The sequence below is a fragment of the Oncorhynchus kisutch genome, unplaced genomic scaffold (assembly GCF_002021735.2).
Source record: "Oncorhynchus kisutch isolate 150728-3 unplaced genomic scaffold, Okis_V2 scaffold3444, whole genome shotgun sequence".
In the NCBI taxonomy this organism is placed as follows: domain Eukaryota; kingdom Metazoa; phylum Chordata; class Actinopteri; order Salmoniformes; family Salmonidae; genus Oncorhynchus; species Oncorhynchus kisutch.
The window spans coordinates 88301-102025 of record NW_022265389.1 but is presented as its reverse complement, the minus strand read 5'-3'; the positions used below and the strand labels follow the sequence as shown (position 1 = coordinate 102025).

General features: G+C 44.9%; 1 protein-coding gene across 4 annotated transcripts in view; it reads left to right on the top strand.

Annotated features, from left to right (window-relative positions):
• The window catches only part of LOC116371608 (DEP domain-containing mTOR-interacting protein), an 80498-nt gene that overhangs the window by 2082 nt on the left and 64691 nt on the right, over positions 1–13725 (top strand). For all 4 annotated transcript variants that reach the window (XM_031820507.1, XM_031820506.1, XM_031820509.1 and 1 more), the window contains 3 exons: positions 776–871; positions 7634–7812; positions 9881–10004. In XM_031820507.1, the coding sequence (XP_031676367.1) occupies positions 776–871; positions 7634–7812; positions 9881–10004 (399 nt within the window). The remainder of the gene's footprint in view (positions 1–775; positions 872–7633; positions 7813–9880; positions 10005–13725) is intronic.

Here is a 13725-nt window from a genome sequence, read left to right as displayed (position 1 = left end):
TTCCGACGGCTGGTCAATGACATAAGGATAGGCAGCTATGTATGGTGTACTGTACAGTGGAGCTATTCAGACGGCTTGTCAATGACATAAGGATAGGCAGCTATGTATGGTGTACTGTATAGTGGAGCTATTCAGACGGCTTGTCAATGACATAAGGATAGGCAGCTATGTATGGTGTACTGTACAGTGGAGCTATTCCGACGGCTGGTCAATGACATAAGGATAGGCAGCTATGTATGGTGTACTGTATAGTGGAGCTATTCAGACGGCTTGTCAATGACAAGGATAGGCAGCTATGTATGGTGTACTGTACAGTGGAGCTATTCAGACGGCTTGTCAATGACAAGGATAGGCAGCTATGTATGGTGTACTGTACAGTGGAGCTATTCAGACGGCTTGTCAATGACAAGGATAGGCAGCTATGTATGGTGTACTGTACAGTGGAGCTATTCAGACGGCTTGTCAATGACAAAAGGATAGGCAGCTATGTATGGTGTACTGTACAGTGGAGCTATTCAGACGGCTTGTCAATGACATAAGGATAGGCAGCTATGTATGGTGTACTGTACAGTGGAGCTATTCAGACGGCTTGTCAATGACATAAGGATAGGCAGCTATGTATGGTGTACTGTATAGTGGAGCTATTCAGACGGCTTGTCAATGACAAGGATAGGCAGCTATGTATGGTGTACTGTAGCTCGTTTTCACAGGCTATGATGCCTTTGGCTTGTGTACAGTATTTACAGTGCCAGTAATATTTCCGGTGTTTTAACAGTTGTAAAGCGATGGATGGTATCGGGAACACAATGCAGAAGAAGGCTGCGGAGCTCGAGCGCATGGCCGAGGTTCTCGTCACCGGAGAGCAGTTGAGGTAGGAGTGGCTGGCTCGAGCTGAGAGCTCTGTATGATCCTGTTCAAACTGTGTTGCGGCTTTTCAAACAAAGGCGTGAATTGTACCCATTCAAACCAACGCACAAATACAATACATTTTCTGCAATGCCAATGTGTATTGCGTTGTACTGGCCTAGTGCACGCACACAATATGGTTATTTCAAGTCTCAAAAGTAGTTTTTTTTGCATTGTGTAACTGAAAGCCATGCATGCATTCATTCATTGTGGTGTCAATCCGAAGAACACTGCTGCTTGTTTTAGTGGAAGAGAAGTAACACCTGCTATTTGTGGAACAGAACACACACCCTTGGCCCATATTAGGGGTGCCATTAAAAAGCATGATTGAACTAGTGAGATAGCAGTGAGTGTCAACATCAGTGAAATTACTCTTTATAATTGGCATTGAAATGTTTTATCGCCTGTCAGGGTGTGTGTGTGTGGGGGGGGGGGGGGGGGTTGCTGTGTGTTTACAGATCTTTATCTTCATCATGGTCAAATCATATAGGTCAGTCAATAAAGTCAATGTCAGTGTTCCCTATCAGTGGTTAATCTTTGACCCTCTCTAAAATGGTCACTTTTAACTAGGGCTGTGGTAATATCAGTATCACATTTATCTTTCTATGGCAAAAATGAAAAAAACCTGCTGTGTGTAAAATATTGTGTGCCGTAACTTTGAAAATAAATACATGTGTCTCTGAATGACAACGTAATGTTTTCCTAAAGAAGTTAAATCTGCTTTATCTGGAACACAATGCCACGATACTAACGAGTATTCTCCCTGGCCCTACTTTTAACCCGCCACAGCATGGCACAGTACTAGTCTGGTCTCCCTGGCCCTACTCTTAACCTACCACAGTACTAGTCTGGTCTCCCTGGCCCTACTCTTAACCTACCACAGTACTAGTCTGGTCTAGTTGGCCCTACTCTTAACCTACCACAGTACTAGTCTGGTCTAGTTGGCCCTACTCTTAACCTACCACAGTACTAGTCTAGTTGGCCCTACTCTTAACCTACCACAGTACTAGTCTTGTCTAGTTGGCATGTATTTTAACCTACCACATTACTAGTCTGGTCTAGTTGGCATGTCTTTTAACCTACCACAGTACTAGTCTGGTCTCCCTGGCCCTACTCTTAACCTACCACAGTACTAGTCTGGTCTCCCTGGCCCTACTCTTAACCTACCACAGTACTAGTCTGGTCTAGTTGGCATGTTTTTCTCCCAACAATGTAATGACCTCATGCTTAATGTAACTAAGAACAGGAAGACTTGTGTCTCTAAATCATATCATTGACTAGAGGTCATCTGGGGATAGGCTATGTCTGCCTCCCAAATGGCCCCCTGTTGCCTTTCTAGTGTAGTGGAATACGGTGCCCTGTCTTAGACATGCCGACACAGATGTTGCTGGCCACTGGCTACCACTAGCTGGGATAATGGGTCACAGCTGAACATAGTGCACCTGCCTCCCTTTGGCCCAGTTGAACAAGAGTACAAGACATGCTGTTGTGCTGAAGATTAGCTCGTAGCTTATCGGCAGGTAGCCTAGTGGTCAGTGTGTTGGGCCAGTAACCGAAAGGTTGCTAGATCGAATCCCCGAGTTGACAAGGTAAAAAGCTGTCGTTCTGCCCCTGAACAAGTTAACCCACTGTTCCCCTGAACAAGTTAACCCACTGTTCCTTGGTAGGCCATCATTGTAAATGAGACTCTGTTCTTAACTGACTTGCCTAGTTAAATAAATACAAACCTAAACATTATAACAGGACATAAGCTTCCTTGGATTCTGTAGTGTTAGAATGGTATTTTTGACCCCTGGCTTTATAATTCTAGTGAGGAAACCAAGCCGTGTGGATTCATGGCAGGTTGCCCTATGGGTTTAGGTTACTCGCTACATAGTGCACTACTTTGACGAGAGCCCTATAGGGCCTCGAGGCTCGTACTGAGCTGCCAAATCGAATCCAGGAGACGCTAGACAGTAGTAGATTCTACAGAGACCTCTAATCCAGAAGTCTCTAGACGGTAGTAGATTCTAGAGAGACCTCTAATCCAGGAGACGCTAGACAGTAGTAGATTCTAGAGATCTCTAATCCAGGAGACAGTAGTAGATTTTACGGAGACCTCTAATCCAGGAGACAGTAGTAGATTTTACAGAGACCTCTAATCCAGGAGACAGTAGTAGATTCTACAGAGACCTCTAATCCAGGAGCCAGTAGTAGATTCTACAGAGACCTCTAATCCAGGAGACAGTAGTAAATTCTACAGAGTTCTCTAATCCAGGAGACGCTAGACAGTAGTAGATTCTACAGAGACCTCTAATCCAGGAGACTCTAGACAGTAGTAGATTCTAGAGACCTCTAATCCAGGAGACACTAGACAGCAGTAGATTCTACAGAGACCTCTAATCCAGCTAGACAGTAGTAGATTCTAGATACCTCTAATCCAGGAGACACTAGACAGTAGTAGATTCTACAGAGACCTCTAATCCAGGAGACAGTAGTAGATTCTACAGAGACCTCTAATCCAGGAGACAGTAGTAGATTCTACAGAGACCTCTAATCCAGGAGACAGTAGTAAATTCTACAGAGACCTCTAATCCAGGAGACTCTAGACAGTAGTAGATTCTAGAGACCTCTAATCCAGGAGACACTAGACAGTAGTAGATTCTACAGAGACCTCTAATCCAGGAGACAGTAGTAGATTCTACAGAGACCTCTAATCCAGGAGACACTAGACAGCAGTAGATTGTAGAGAGACCTCTAATCCAGCTAGGCAGTAGTAGATTCTACAGAGACCCCTAATCCAGCTAGGCAGTAGTAGATTCTACAGAGACCTCTAATCCAGCTAGACAGTAGTAGATTCTACAGAGACCTCTAATCCAGGAGACGCTAGACAGTAGTAGATTCTACAGAGTTCTCTAATCCAGGAGACGCTAGACAGTAGTAGATTCTACAGAGACCTCTAATGCAGGAGACTCTAGACAGTAGTAGATTCTAGAGACCTCTAATCCAGGAGACACTAGACAGCAGTAGATTCTAGAGAGACCTCTAATCCAGCTAGGCAGTAGTAGATTCTACAGAGACCTCTAATCCAGCTAGACAGTAGTAGATTCTACAGAGACCTCTAATCCAGGAGACAGTAGTAAATTCTACAGAGACCTCTAATCCAGGAGACTCTAGACAGTAGTAGATTCTAGAGACCTCTAATCCAGGAGACACTAGACAGTAGTAGATTCTACAGAGACCTCTAATCCAGGAGACAGTAGTAGATTCTACAGAGACCTCTAATCCAGGAGACACTAGACAGCAGTAGATTGTAGAGAGACCTCTAATCCAGCTAGGCAGTAGTAGATTCTACAGAGACCCCTAATCCAGCTAGGCAGTAGTAGATTCTACAGAGACCTCTAATCCAGCTAGACAGTAGTAGATTCTACAGAGACCTCTAATCCAGGAGACGCTAGACAGTAGTAGATTCTACAGAGTTCTCTAATCCAGGAGACGCTAGACAGTAGTAGATTCTACAGAGACCTCTAATGCAGGAGACTCTAGACAGTAGTAGATTCTAGAGACCTCTAATCCAGGAGACACTAGACAGCAGTAGATTCTAGAGAGACCTCTAATCCAGCTAGGCAGTAGTAGATTCTACAGAGACCTCTAATCCAGCTAGACAGTAGTAGATTCTACAGAGACCTCTAATCCAGGAGACGCTAGACAGTAGTAGATTCTACAGAGACCTCTAATCCAGGAGACGCTAGACAGTAGTAGATTCTACAGAGATCTCTAATCCAGGAGACGCTAGACAGTAGTAGATTCTACAGAGACCTCTAATCCAGGAGACACTGCTGTCTTTCGTCATCTTTGTACTGAAAGAGGAGCCAGAATACACAAGGAACCCAGAGTGTGTAAAGAGTTCTTGTTCTATCCTGTCTGTCTGCTGAGGACTGGGACATTTATTCAACTGTGCATTTAATGACCTGGACAGACACTCCAAATCACTCAGACCTGACTGATTTATATGACGTGCACCACCTACATAACAGCCCCTTATACATACTGAGGTATCAGTTTAAAAAATGGTTAATTGTTCATTTTTTGACTGTTTCAGTTAATTTTTAATGAGGACACCTGTCAAATTTTATTTGAAGTGCACCTACATAAGAACATCTAAATCTCTTCATCCATCCTCCTCAGACCTGTCTACTTTATCCCTCTGTCCATCCTCCTCAGAACTGTCTACTTTATCCTTCTGTCCATCCTCCTCAGACCTGTCTACTTTATCCCTCTGTCCATCCTCCTCAGAACTGTCTACTTTATCCCTCTGTCCATCCTCCTCAGACCTGTCTACTTTAGGGCATACAAACAGTGTGCAGTCAAACGTTTGAAAACACCTACTCATTCAAGGTTTTTTTATGTGGACTATTTTCAAGACATCAAAACTATGAAATAACACTCATGAAATTGTGTAGTAATGAAAAAAAGTGTTTTATATTCTAGATTCTTCAAAGTAGACACCCTTTGCCTTCATGACATCTTTGCACACTCTTGGCATTCTCTCAACCAGCTTCACCTGGAATGCTTTTCCAACATTCTTGAAGAAGTTCCCACAAATGCTGAGCACTTGTTGGCTGCTTTTCCTTCACGCTGCGGTCCAACTCATCCCAAACCATCTCAATATGGGTTGAGGTCAGGTGATTGTGGAGGCCAGGTCTTCTGATGCAGCACTCCATCACTATCTTTCTTGGTCAAATAGCCCTTACCCAGCCTGGAGGTGTGTGTTGGATCGTTGTCCTATCGAAAAAAACAAATGATAGTCCCACTAAGCCCAAACCAGATGGGATGGCGTATCGCTGCAGAATGCTGTGGTAGCCATGCTGGTTCAGTGTGTCTTAAGTTCTAAATAAATCAGACGGTGCTTTCCTGGTGACACTATCACACCATAACACCTCCTCCTCAATGCTTCACAGTGTGAAATACACATGCAGAGATCATCCGTTCACCTACTCTGCGTCTCATAATGACACAGTAGTTGGATCCAAAACTCTCAATTTTGGACTCATCAGACCAAAGGACAGATTTCCACCGGTCTAATGTCCATTGCTTGTGTTTCTTGGCCCAAGCAAGTCTCTTCTTCTTATCGGTCTCCTTTAATAGTGTTTTTCTTGCAGCAAATCAACCATGAAGGCCTGATTCACGCAGTCTCCTCTGAACAGTTGATGTTGAGATGCGTCCGTTACTTGAACTCTATAAAGTATTTATTTGGGCTGCAATTTGATGCTGGTAACTCTAATGAACTTAATCTTCAGCAGCAGAGGTAACTCTGGCGTTTGATGGTTTTTGCGACTGCACTTCAAAAATCTTTAGAAGTGCTTGAAATTGATTGACCTTCATGTCTTAAAGTAATGATGGTCTGTCGTTTCTCTTTGCTTATTTGAGCTGTTCTTGCCATAATATGGACTTGGTTTTTTACCAAATAGGGCTATCTTCTGTATACCACCACTACTTTGTCACAACACAACTGATTGGCTCAAACACAGTAAGAAGGAAAGAAATTCCACAAATGACCTTAACAAGGCACACCTGTTAATAGAAATGCATTCCAGGTGACCACCTGGAGAGAATACCTACAGTGTGCAATGCTGTCATCAAGGCAAAGGGTAGCTAATTTGAAGAACATGAAATATATTTTGATTTAACACTTTTTTGGTTACTACATGATTCCATATGTGTTCTGTCATAGTTTTGATGTCTTCACTATTATTCAACAATGTAGAAAATATATATATTTTTTAAACTGAAATGAGTAGGTGTATCCAAACTTATGACAAGCTCTGTACCTACATTAGGAAATCATAACACAATCTGTCGGATGTCCTACCCGCCAACACTTTATCTAAGGAGCAAAACCTACTAGGTTACACAGAGTCTTCATAACACATTGATAATCCCTACACACTGCACTCATAAGCAGAAAGCTCTGAATATCCTCGTTACATAACTTCAAATGAACCATTTTACAATGAAGAATATAAAACAAGTGTAACTTATTGACTTCAAAAGGGAAGAAAAAACCCAGACAATACTGTGAGTCAGCATGCTGTTGTGTCACTGACTATCTCACATAACCACAGTTCAGAGGTCACCAATGTGCACCACTCTGTTTGGTTGTTGTCACTTCCTCTTGGAGACAACTACCAAGAAACTGGAACATGTGCTACGAATTCACAATACATGTACATGCATGTCCTTCCTGTACAAACCAGTGACCGAACAGCCAAAGCTGTGTTATAAGAGACTGTACAGGAGAGGGGGAGTGTGTGTGTGTGTGTGTGTGTGTGTGTGCGTGTGTGTACATAATGACATTTGTAATGTCTTTATTCTTTTGGAACATCTGTGAGTGTAATGTTGTTTTATTTCACTTTTGTATATTATCTATTTCACTTGCGTTGGCAACGTTAACACATGTTTTCCATGCTAACAAAGCCCCTTGAATTGAGAGAGGGAGAGCGGTATGTCACTAGGCAACATAATTGTGTAGATACAGTTACAACACATGACGGAGAGAGAGAGAGAGAAGCTACACTACTGTATGTCAATAGCCTGACGTTGTGTTGTTCCACAGACGATGTAAGAATAGTCTACATTATTAGCTGTAGGCCTTATCTTTTCCTGAACATGTGTGCTGTAGTTATATGATAGAGGGGGAGAGGCTACAGCTTGTCAATAGCCTGATGTTGTGTTGTTCGTTCCACAGGCTGCGTCTCCATGAAGGGAAGGTGGTTAAGGACCGCAGGCATCACCTGAGGACGTATCCCAACTGCTTTGTGGCCAAGGAGCTGATCGACTGGCTGCTGGAGCACAAGGAGGCGTCAGACAGAGACACGGCCATCAAGATCATGCAGAAACTCCTGGATCAAAGCATCATCCATCACGGTAGGGCCTTCTGACATTTAAAAATAAAAAAAAGATTTAACTAGGCAAGTTTGTTAAGAACAAATTCTTATTTTCAGTGACGGCCTACCAGGGAACAGTGGGTTAACTGCCTGTTCAGGAGCAGAACGACAGATTTTGTACCTTGTCGGCTTGGGGGTTTGAACTTGCAACCTTCCGGTTACTAGTCCAACGCTCTAACCACTAGGCTACGCTGCCGCCCCCCAGACATGTCTGGGCTGTGTTCATTAGGAACCAAATGGAAGTAAATGGAGAGATTTCCTGGACTTGTCCAATAAGTAATGCTCATTTTTCGTTTTCCATTGCTAAGCATTTGGTGATGGTGTGCCCTAATTAATACTCCTCTGAGATTGGGGTTTTCTGGGAACAGACAGATCCTGCATCTCTACAGTCTTCAAATACAATTGTATTCGTCACATGCGCCTTACAGGGAAATGCTTACTTACAAGCCCCTAACCAACAATGCAGTTTAAAATAAATACGGATAAGAATAAGAAATAAAAGTAACAAGTAATTAAAGAGCAGCATTAAAATAACAAACCTGCTTCTCTACAGTCTGACATGACTTCTATCTGGTTGTTATTCATTAGGGCACTCAACAGAATGTTCTGCGTCAGGTTGGTTTGTTTTTCTGTATGCAGATAGTCCCTGCCTGTTTCAAACGTGGGTTTGTTTTGTTTAGTACCTAATGTTCTTCCATTTTAATGTGAAGAGATGAATCCTCGGTCTCTCTCCTCTCGGTCTCTCTCTCCTCTCGGTCTCTCTCTCCTCTCGGTCTCGGTCTCTCTCTCCTCTCGGTCTCGGTCTCTCTCTCCTCTCGGTCTCGGTCTCTCTCTCCTCTCGGTCTCGGTCTCTCTCTCCTCTCGGTCTCTCTCTCTCCTCTCGGTCTCTCTCTCCTCTCGGTCTCTCTCTCCTCTCGGTCTCTCTCTCGGTCTCGGTCTCTCTCCTCTCGGTCTCGGTCTCTCTCCTCTCGGTCTCGGTCTCTCTCCTCTCGGTCTCGGTCTCTCTCCTCTCGGTCTCTCTCTCCTCTCGGTCTCTCTCTCCTCTCGGTCTCTCTCTCCTCTCTGTCTCTCTAGTTGTCTTTCTCTCAGCCAGTCTGGATGTAGCCTAGCACAACGATATCTTGTTGAAGGTTAATATATATATATGTATGTATGTATGTATGTGTGTGTGTGTGTGTGTGTGTGTGCATATGTGTCAAGGATACACTGTGTGTAGCTGATGACCTATGAGTTTCCAGAAAGCAGAGTAGCTAACATAACACTTTAAACTCAGACCTCACCACTCAAAGAACAGCAAAGTGCTTAATTTGGCAAATTTCGTTCACTTCAGAGGATTGACAGGCGCTGGGTTGTCGAAACGTAATGGCATTATTAACTACGAAGCTTTCGAGTAAACTCGCCTCTGTTTAGTGGGCTGTTTGTGTGGGGGGAAACGAGGAGGCCATTAGCCGTTAGCTAACTCAGCTCTGTTTAGTGGGCTGTTCGTGTGGGGGGAAAAGAGGAGGCCATTAGCAGTTAGCTAACTCAGCTCTGTTTAGTGGGCTGTTAGTGTGGGGGGAAAAGAGGAGGCCATTAGCAGTTAGCTAACTCAACTCTGTTTAGTGGGCTGTCAGTGTGGGGGGAAAAGAGGAGGCCATTAGCAGTTAGCTAACTCAGCTCTGTTTAGTGGGCTGTTAGTGTGGGGGGAAAAGAGGAGGCCATTAGCAGTTAGCTAACTCAGCTCTGTTTAGTGGGCTGTTCGTGTGGAGGAAAAGAGGAGGCCATTAGCAGTTAGCTAACTCAGCTCTGTTTAGTGGGCTGTCAGTGTGGGGGTAAAGAGGAGGCCATTAGCAGTTAGCTAACTCAGCTCTGTTTAGTGGGCTGTCAGTGTGGGGGTAAAGAGGAGGCCATTAGCAGTTAGCTAACTCAACTCTGTTTAGTGGGCTGTCAGTGTGGGGGGAAAAGAGGAGGCCATTAGCAGTTAGCTAACTCAGCTCTGTTTAGTGGGTATGACTCAATTATCAGTTCACTAAATGTAAACAAACATTGTTCCTCTTTTTGTGTTGCAGTTTGTGACGAGCACAAGGAGTTCAAAGACATGAAACTGTTCTATCGCTTCAGGAAAGATGACGGGACGTTTCCGTTGGACAACGAAGCCAAGGTCTTCATGAGGGGACAACGGATATATGAAAAGTAGGTTATCAATTCAATGAACCCAGAGTGCCTTTTTGTTCTGTTGATGGCGGGAGAAATGTTATCCAGGGGGAAAAACCAAGTAAAAAGCTTTCTCATTACAGCGAGTTCTTACTTGTTATATACAATCAATGAAATATGTTCTGAACAGTATTATTTTTAGGGTGTAGGCATCCTGTTTGTGTTGTTGTTACCAGTCTAGTACATGGTGTTGTTCAGCAGGCAGGCCAGAGTGGTTAGAGCCTAATAGTTTCCATAGAAACCCCCTCCTCAACCAGATAGATCTCCTCTAGTCACTCTGCCAGCTACAAACCTCTCTCTCGCTCTCTCGCTCTCGCATGAGAAAACAAGTTTTAATCAGTCATGGACATAAAAGTGCTGAAAAAAATGGTCTCCCAGTTTAAGAAGATGGAGAACTAGCTATGAAGGATAAATACTGGAGTTTTGGTGCAGGTACAGACAACTAGCTATGAAGGATAAATACTGGAGTTTTGGTGCAGGTACAGACAACTAGCTATGAAGGATAAATACTGGAGTTTTGGTGCAGGTACAGACAACTAGCTATGAAGGAAAAATACTGGAGTTTTGGTGCAGGTACAGACAACTAGCTATGAAGGATAAATACTGGAGTTTTGGTGCAGGTACAGACAACTAGCTATGAAGGATAAATACTGGAGTTTTGGTGCAGGTACAGACAACTAGCTATGAAGGATAAATACTGGAGTTTTGGTGCAGGTACAGACAACTAGCTATGAAGGATAAATACTGGAGTTTTGGTGCAGGTACAGACAACTAGCTATGAAGGAAAAATACTGGAGTTTTGGTGCAGGTACAGACAACTAGCTATGAAGGATAAATACTGGAGTTTTGGTGCAGGTACAGACAACTAGCTATGAAGGATAAATACTGGAGTTTTGGTGCAGGTACAGACAACTAGCTATGAAGGATAAATACTGGAGTTTTGGTGCAGGTACAGACAACTAGCTATGAAGGATAAATACTGGAGTTTTGGTGCAGGTAAAGACAACTAGCTATGAAGGATAAATACTGGAGTTTTGGTGCAGGTACTGACAACTAGCTATGAAGGATAAATACTGGAGTTTTGGTGCAGGTACAGACAACTGGCACAAAAATAATTGTGCGATATTATCAAAACAATTCGATACAATATTTAGTCAAATTAATAATATCACTAAATCAAACCCCAGTCGCCAAGGGGGATGAGTGGTCTGGAGTTGGCCTCATTACTGCTAGACCAGACTCCAGGACATTAGCAAGGGGGATGAGTTGGCTGCATTACTGCTAGACCAGACTCCAGGACATTAGCAAGGGAGATGAGTTGGCTGCATTACTGCTAGACCAGACTCCAGGACATTAGCAAGGGGGATGAGTGGTCTGGAGTTGGCCTCATTACTGCTAGACCAGACTCCAGGACATTAGCAAGGGGGATGAGTTGGCTGCATTACTGCTAGACCAGACTCCAGGACATTAGCAGACAGAACATTCTAGCAGCATAGCAACATGCTGTTTGATTTGATATGCAATTTGTAGTTGGACCGTATCAAATGTAATTCATTCAGGGTGGTTTCTATGGAATGGACCTTTCCTGGTCTCTTTGTAGTGTTTATTTAACCAGGTAGGCCAGTTGAGAACAACTTCTCATTTACAACTGCGACCTGGCCAAGGTAAAGCAAAGCAGTGCGACACAAACAACAACACAGAGTTACACATGGAATAAACAAACATACACTCAATAACACAATAGAAAAGTCTGTATACAGTGTTTGCAAATGTAGTAAGGTTATGGAGGTAAGGCAATAAATAGGCCATGGTGGCGAAATAATTACAATTTAGCAATTAACACTGGAGTGATGGATGTGCAGATGATGATGTGCAAGTAGAGATACTGGAGTGCAAAAGGTAAATGCTTTGTTACAATGTGCTAACTGACAACTTAAATACTCCACTCATGACAGAGACAGTATGTTGAAATTCACCCTCAGGCATCTTGTATTGGCTGCTACTACCTAACTTACTATGCCGTAAGAATGCAAGTGTCTCTCTCTTAGTTTTTTCTTTATTTAAGGCTAGCCCCTCTTCTGTCTGCTCAGGCTGGCCTCCCTGCCCCCTCTCCTCAGGCTGGCCTCCCTGCCCCCTCTCCTCAGGCTGGCCTCCCTGCCCCCTCTCCTCAGGCTGGCCTCCCTGCCCCCTCTCCTCAGGCTGGCCTCCCTGCCCCCTCTCCTCAGGCTGGCCTCCCTGCCCCCTCTCCTCAGGCTGGCCTCCCTGCCCCCTCTCCTCAGGCTGGCCTCCCTGCCCCCTCTCCTCAGGCTGGCCTCCCTGCCCCCTCTCCTCGGGCTGGCCTCCCTGCCCCCTCTCCTCGGGCTGGCCTCCCTGCCCCCTCTCCTCGGGCTAGCCTCCCTGCCCCCTCTCCTCGGGCTGGCCTCCCTGCCCCCTCTCCTCGGGCTGGCCTCCCTGCCCCCTCTCCTCGGGCTGGCCTCCCTCTCCTCGGGCTGGCCTCCCTCTCCTCGGGCTGGCCTCCCTCTCCTCGGGCTGGCCTCCCTCTCCTCGGGCTGGCCTCCCTGCCCCCTCTCCTCGGGCTGGCCTCCCTCTCCTCGGGCTGGCCTCCCTCTCCTCGGGCTGGCCTCCCTGCCCCCTCTCCTCGGGCTGGCCTCCCTGCCCCCTCTCCTTATGATGGTGCTGTGTTTTCATTACATGTTCAATTCAGATTGAATTTCACTAGGACATCATGACGTCCACCATTATGTTGTAAATTACACTTGTTATTGCAGTTTTACACGCCTGCAGAATGTAGGTCTAGTGCCTCTCTAGTTCGGTAATACTCTGTGACTGTGTCTGTGTAGTAGCTATCTGCCAGCTCCTGCTCCAGCCCCTGTGGTGGTTGAGCCAGCCTCCCCCTGAGGGGGGGGTGTGTGTGTGTGTCGTAACAGGAAGACAGGCAGGGCCAGTGTTAGGGTGTATTTATGTAGTCACCATGGTAGAGGGACACACAGCCTGGTTTAGTGGAAGTATGCAGGCTACACCTCCAGTCTTCACACTCACCAGACTAGAGACTCAAACAAGCACAGCTACAAACAAACTACCTGTGTGTGTCCTGGAATCCCAGCCCAAGTTCCCAGTACAGGAAGAGCTGTTGTATGGTTGTGCACAGTCTCGAAACAACGGGGGGGAGTCAACAGGGACAATCTCAAGGCGATATTTAACCTCCTTGTTTGAATATTGTCTTCCTGGCTGAACAACCAGGGTGAAGTTAGACTTCAGTTCCTGGTTGTCTGGTAAATGGGCCTGTAGTGTTTAGAGGGTGGTGAAGGAACCCTTTTTTTTTAGAGAATCAACGAAGCAAATCTTTCCTTCTCACAACGAGCAGGGTGGTCTCGGCCCTGAGCCCAGACCTGTGTGGTGTTAATGGTGGCGACTGCCTCCTCGTTCCTCCTTCACAAGCAGTTCAACCATTATGTTTCCACTTGTCTCATTTGAAGGAGTTGTGACGTCTACAGTGGTGATTAAACATGGAGTCTACAGTATACAGTGGTGATTAAACATGGAGTCTACAGTGGTGATTAAACATGTAGTCTACAGTACACAGTGGTGATTAAACATGGAGTCTACAGTACACAGTGAAAATTAAACATGGAGTCTACAGTGGTGATTAAACATGGAGAAGTCTACAGTACACAGTGGTAATTAAACATGGAGTCTACAG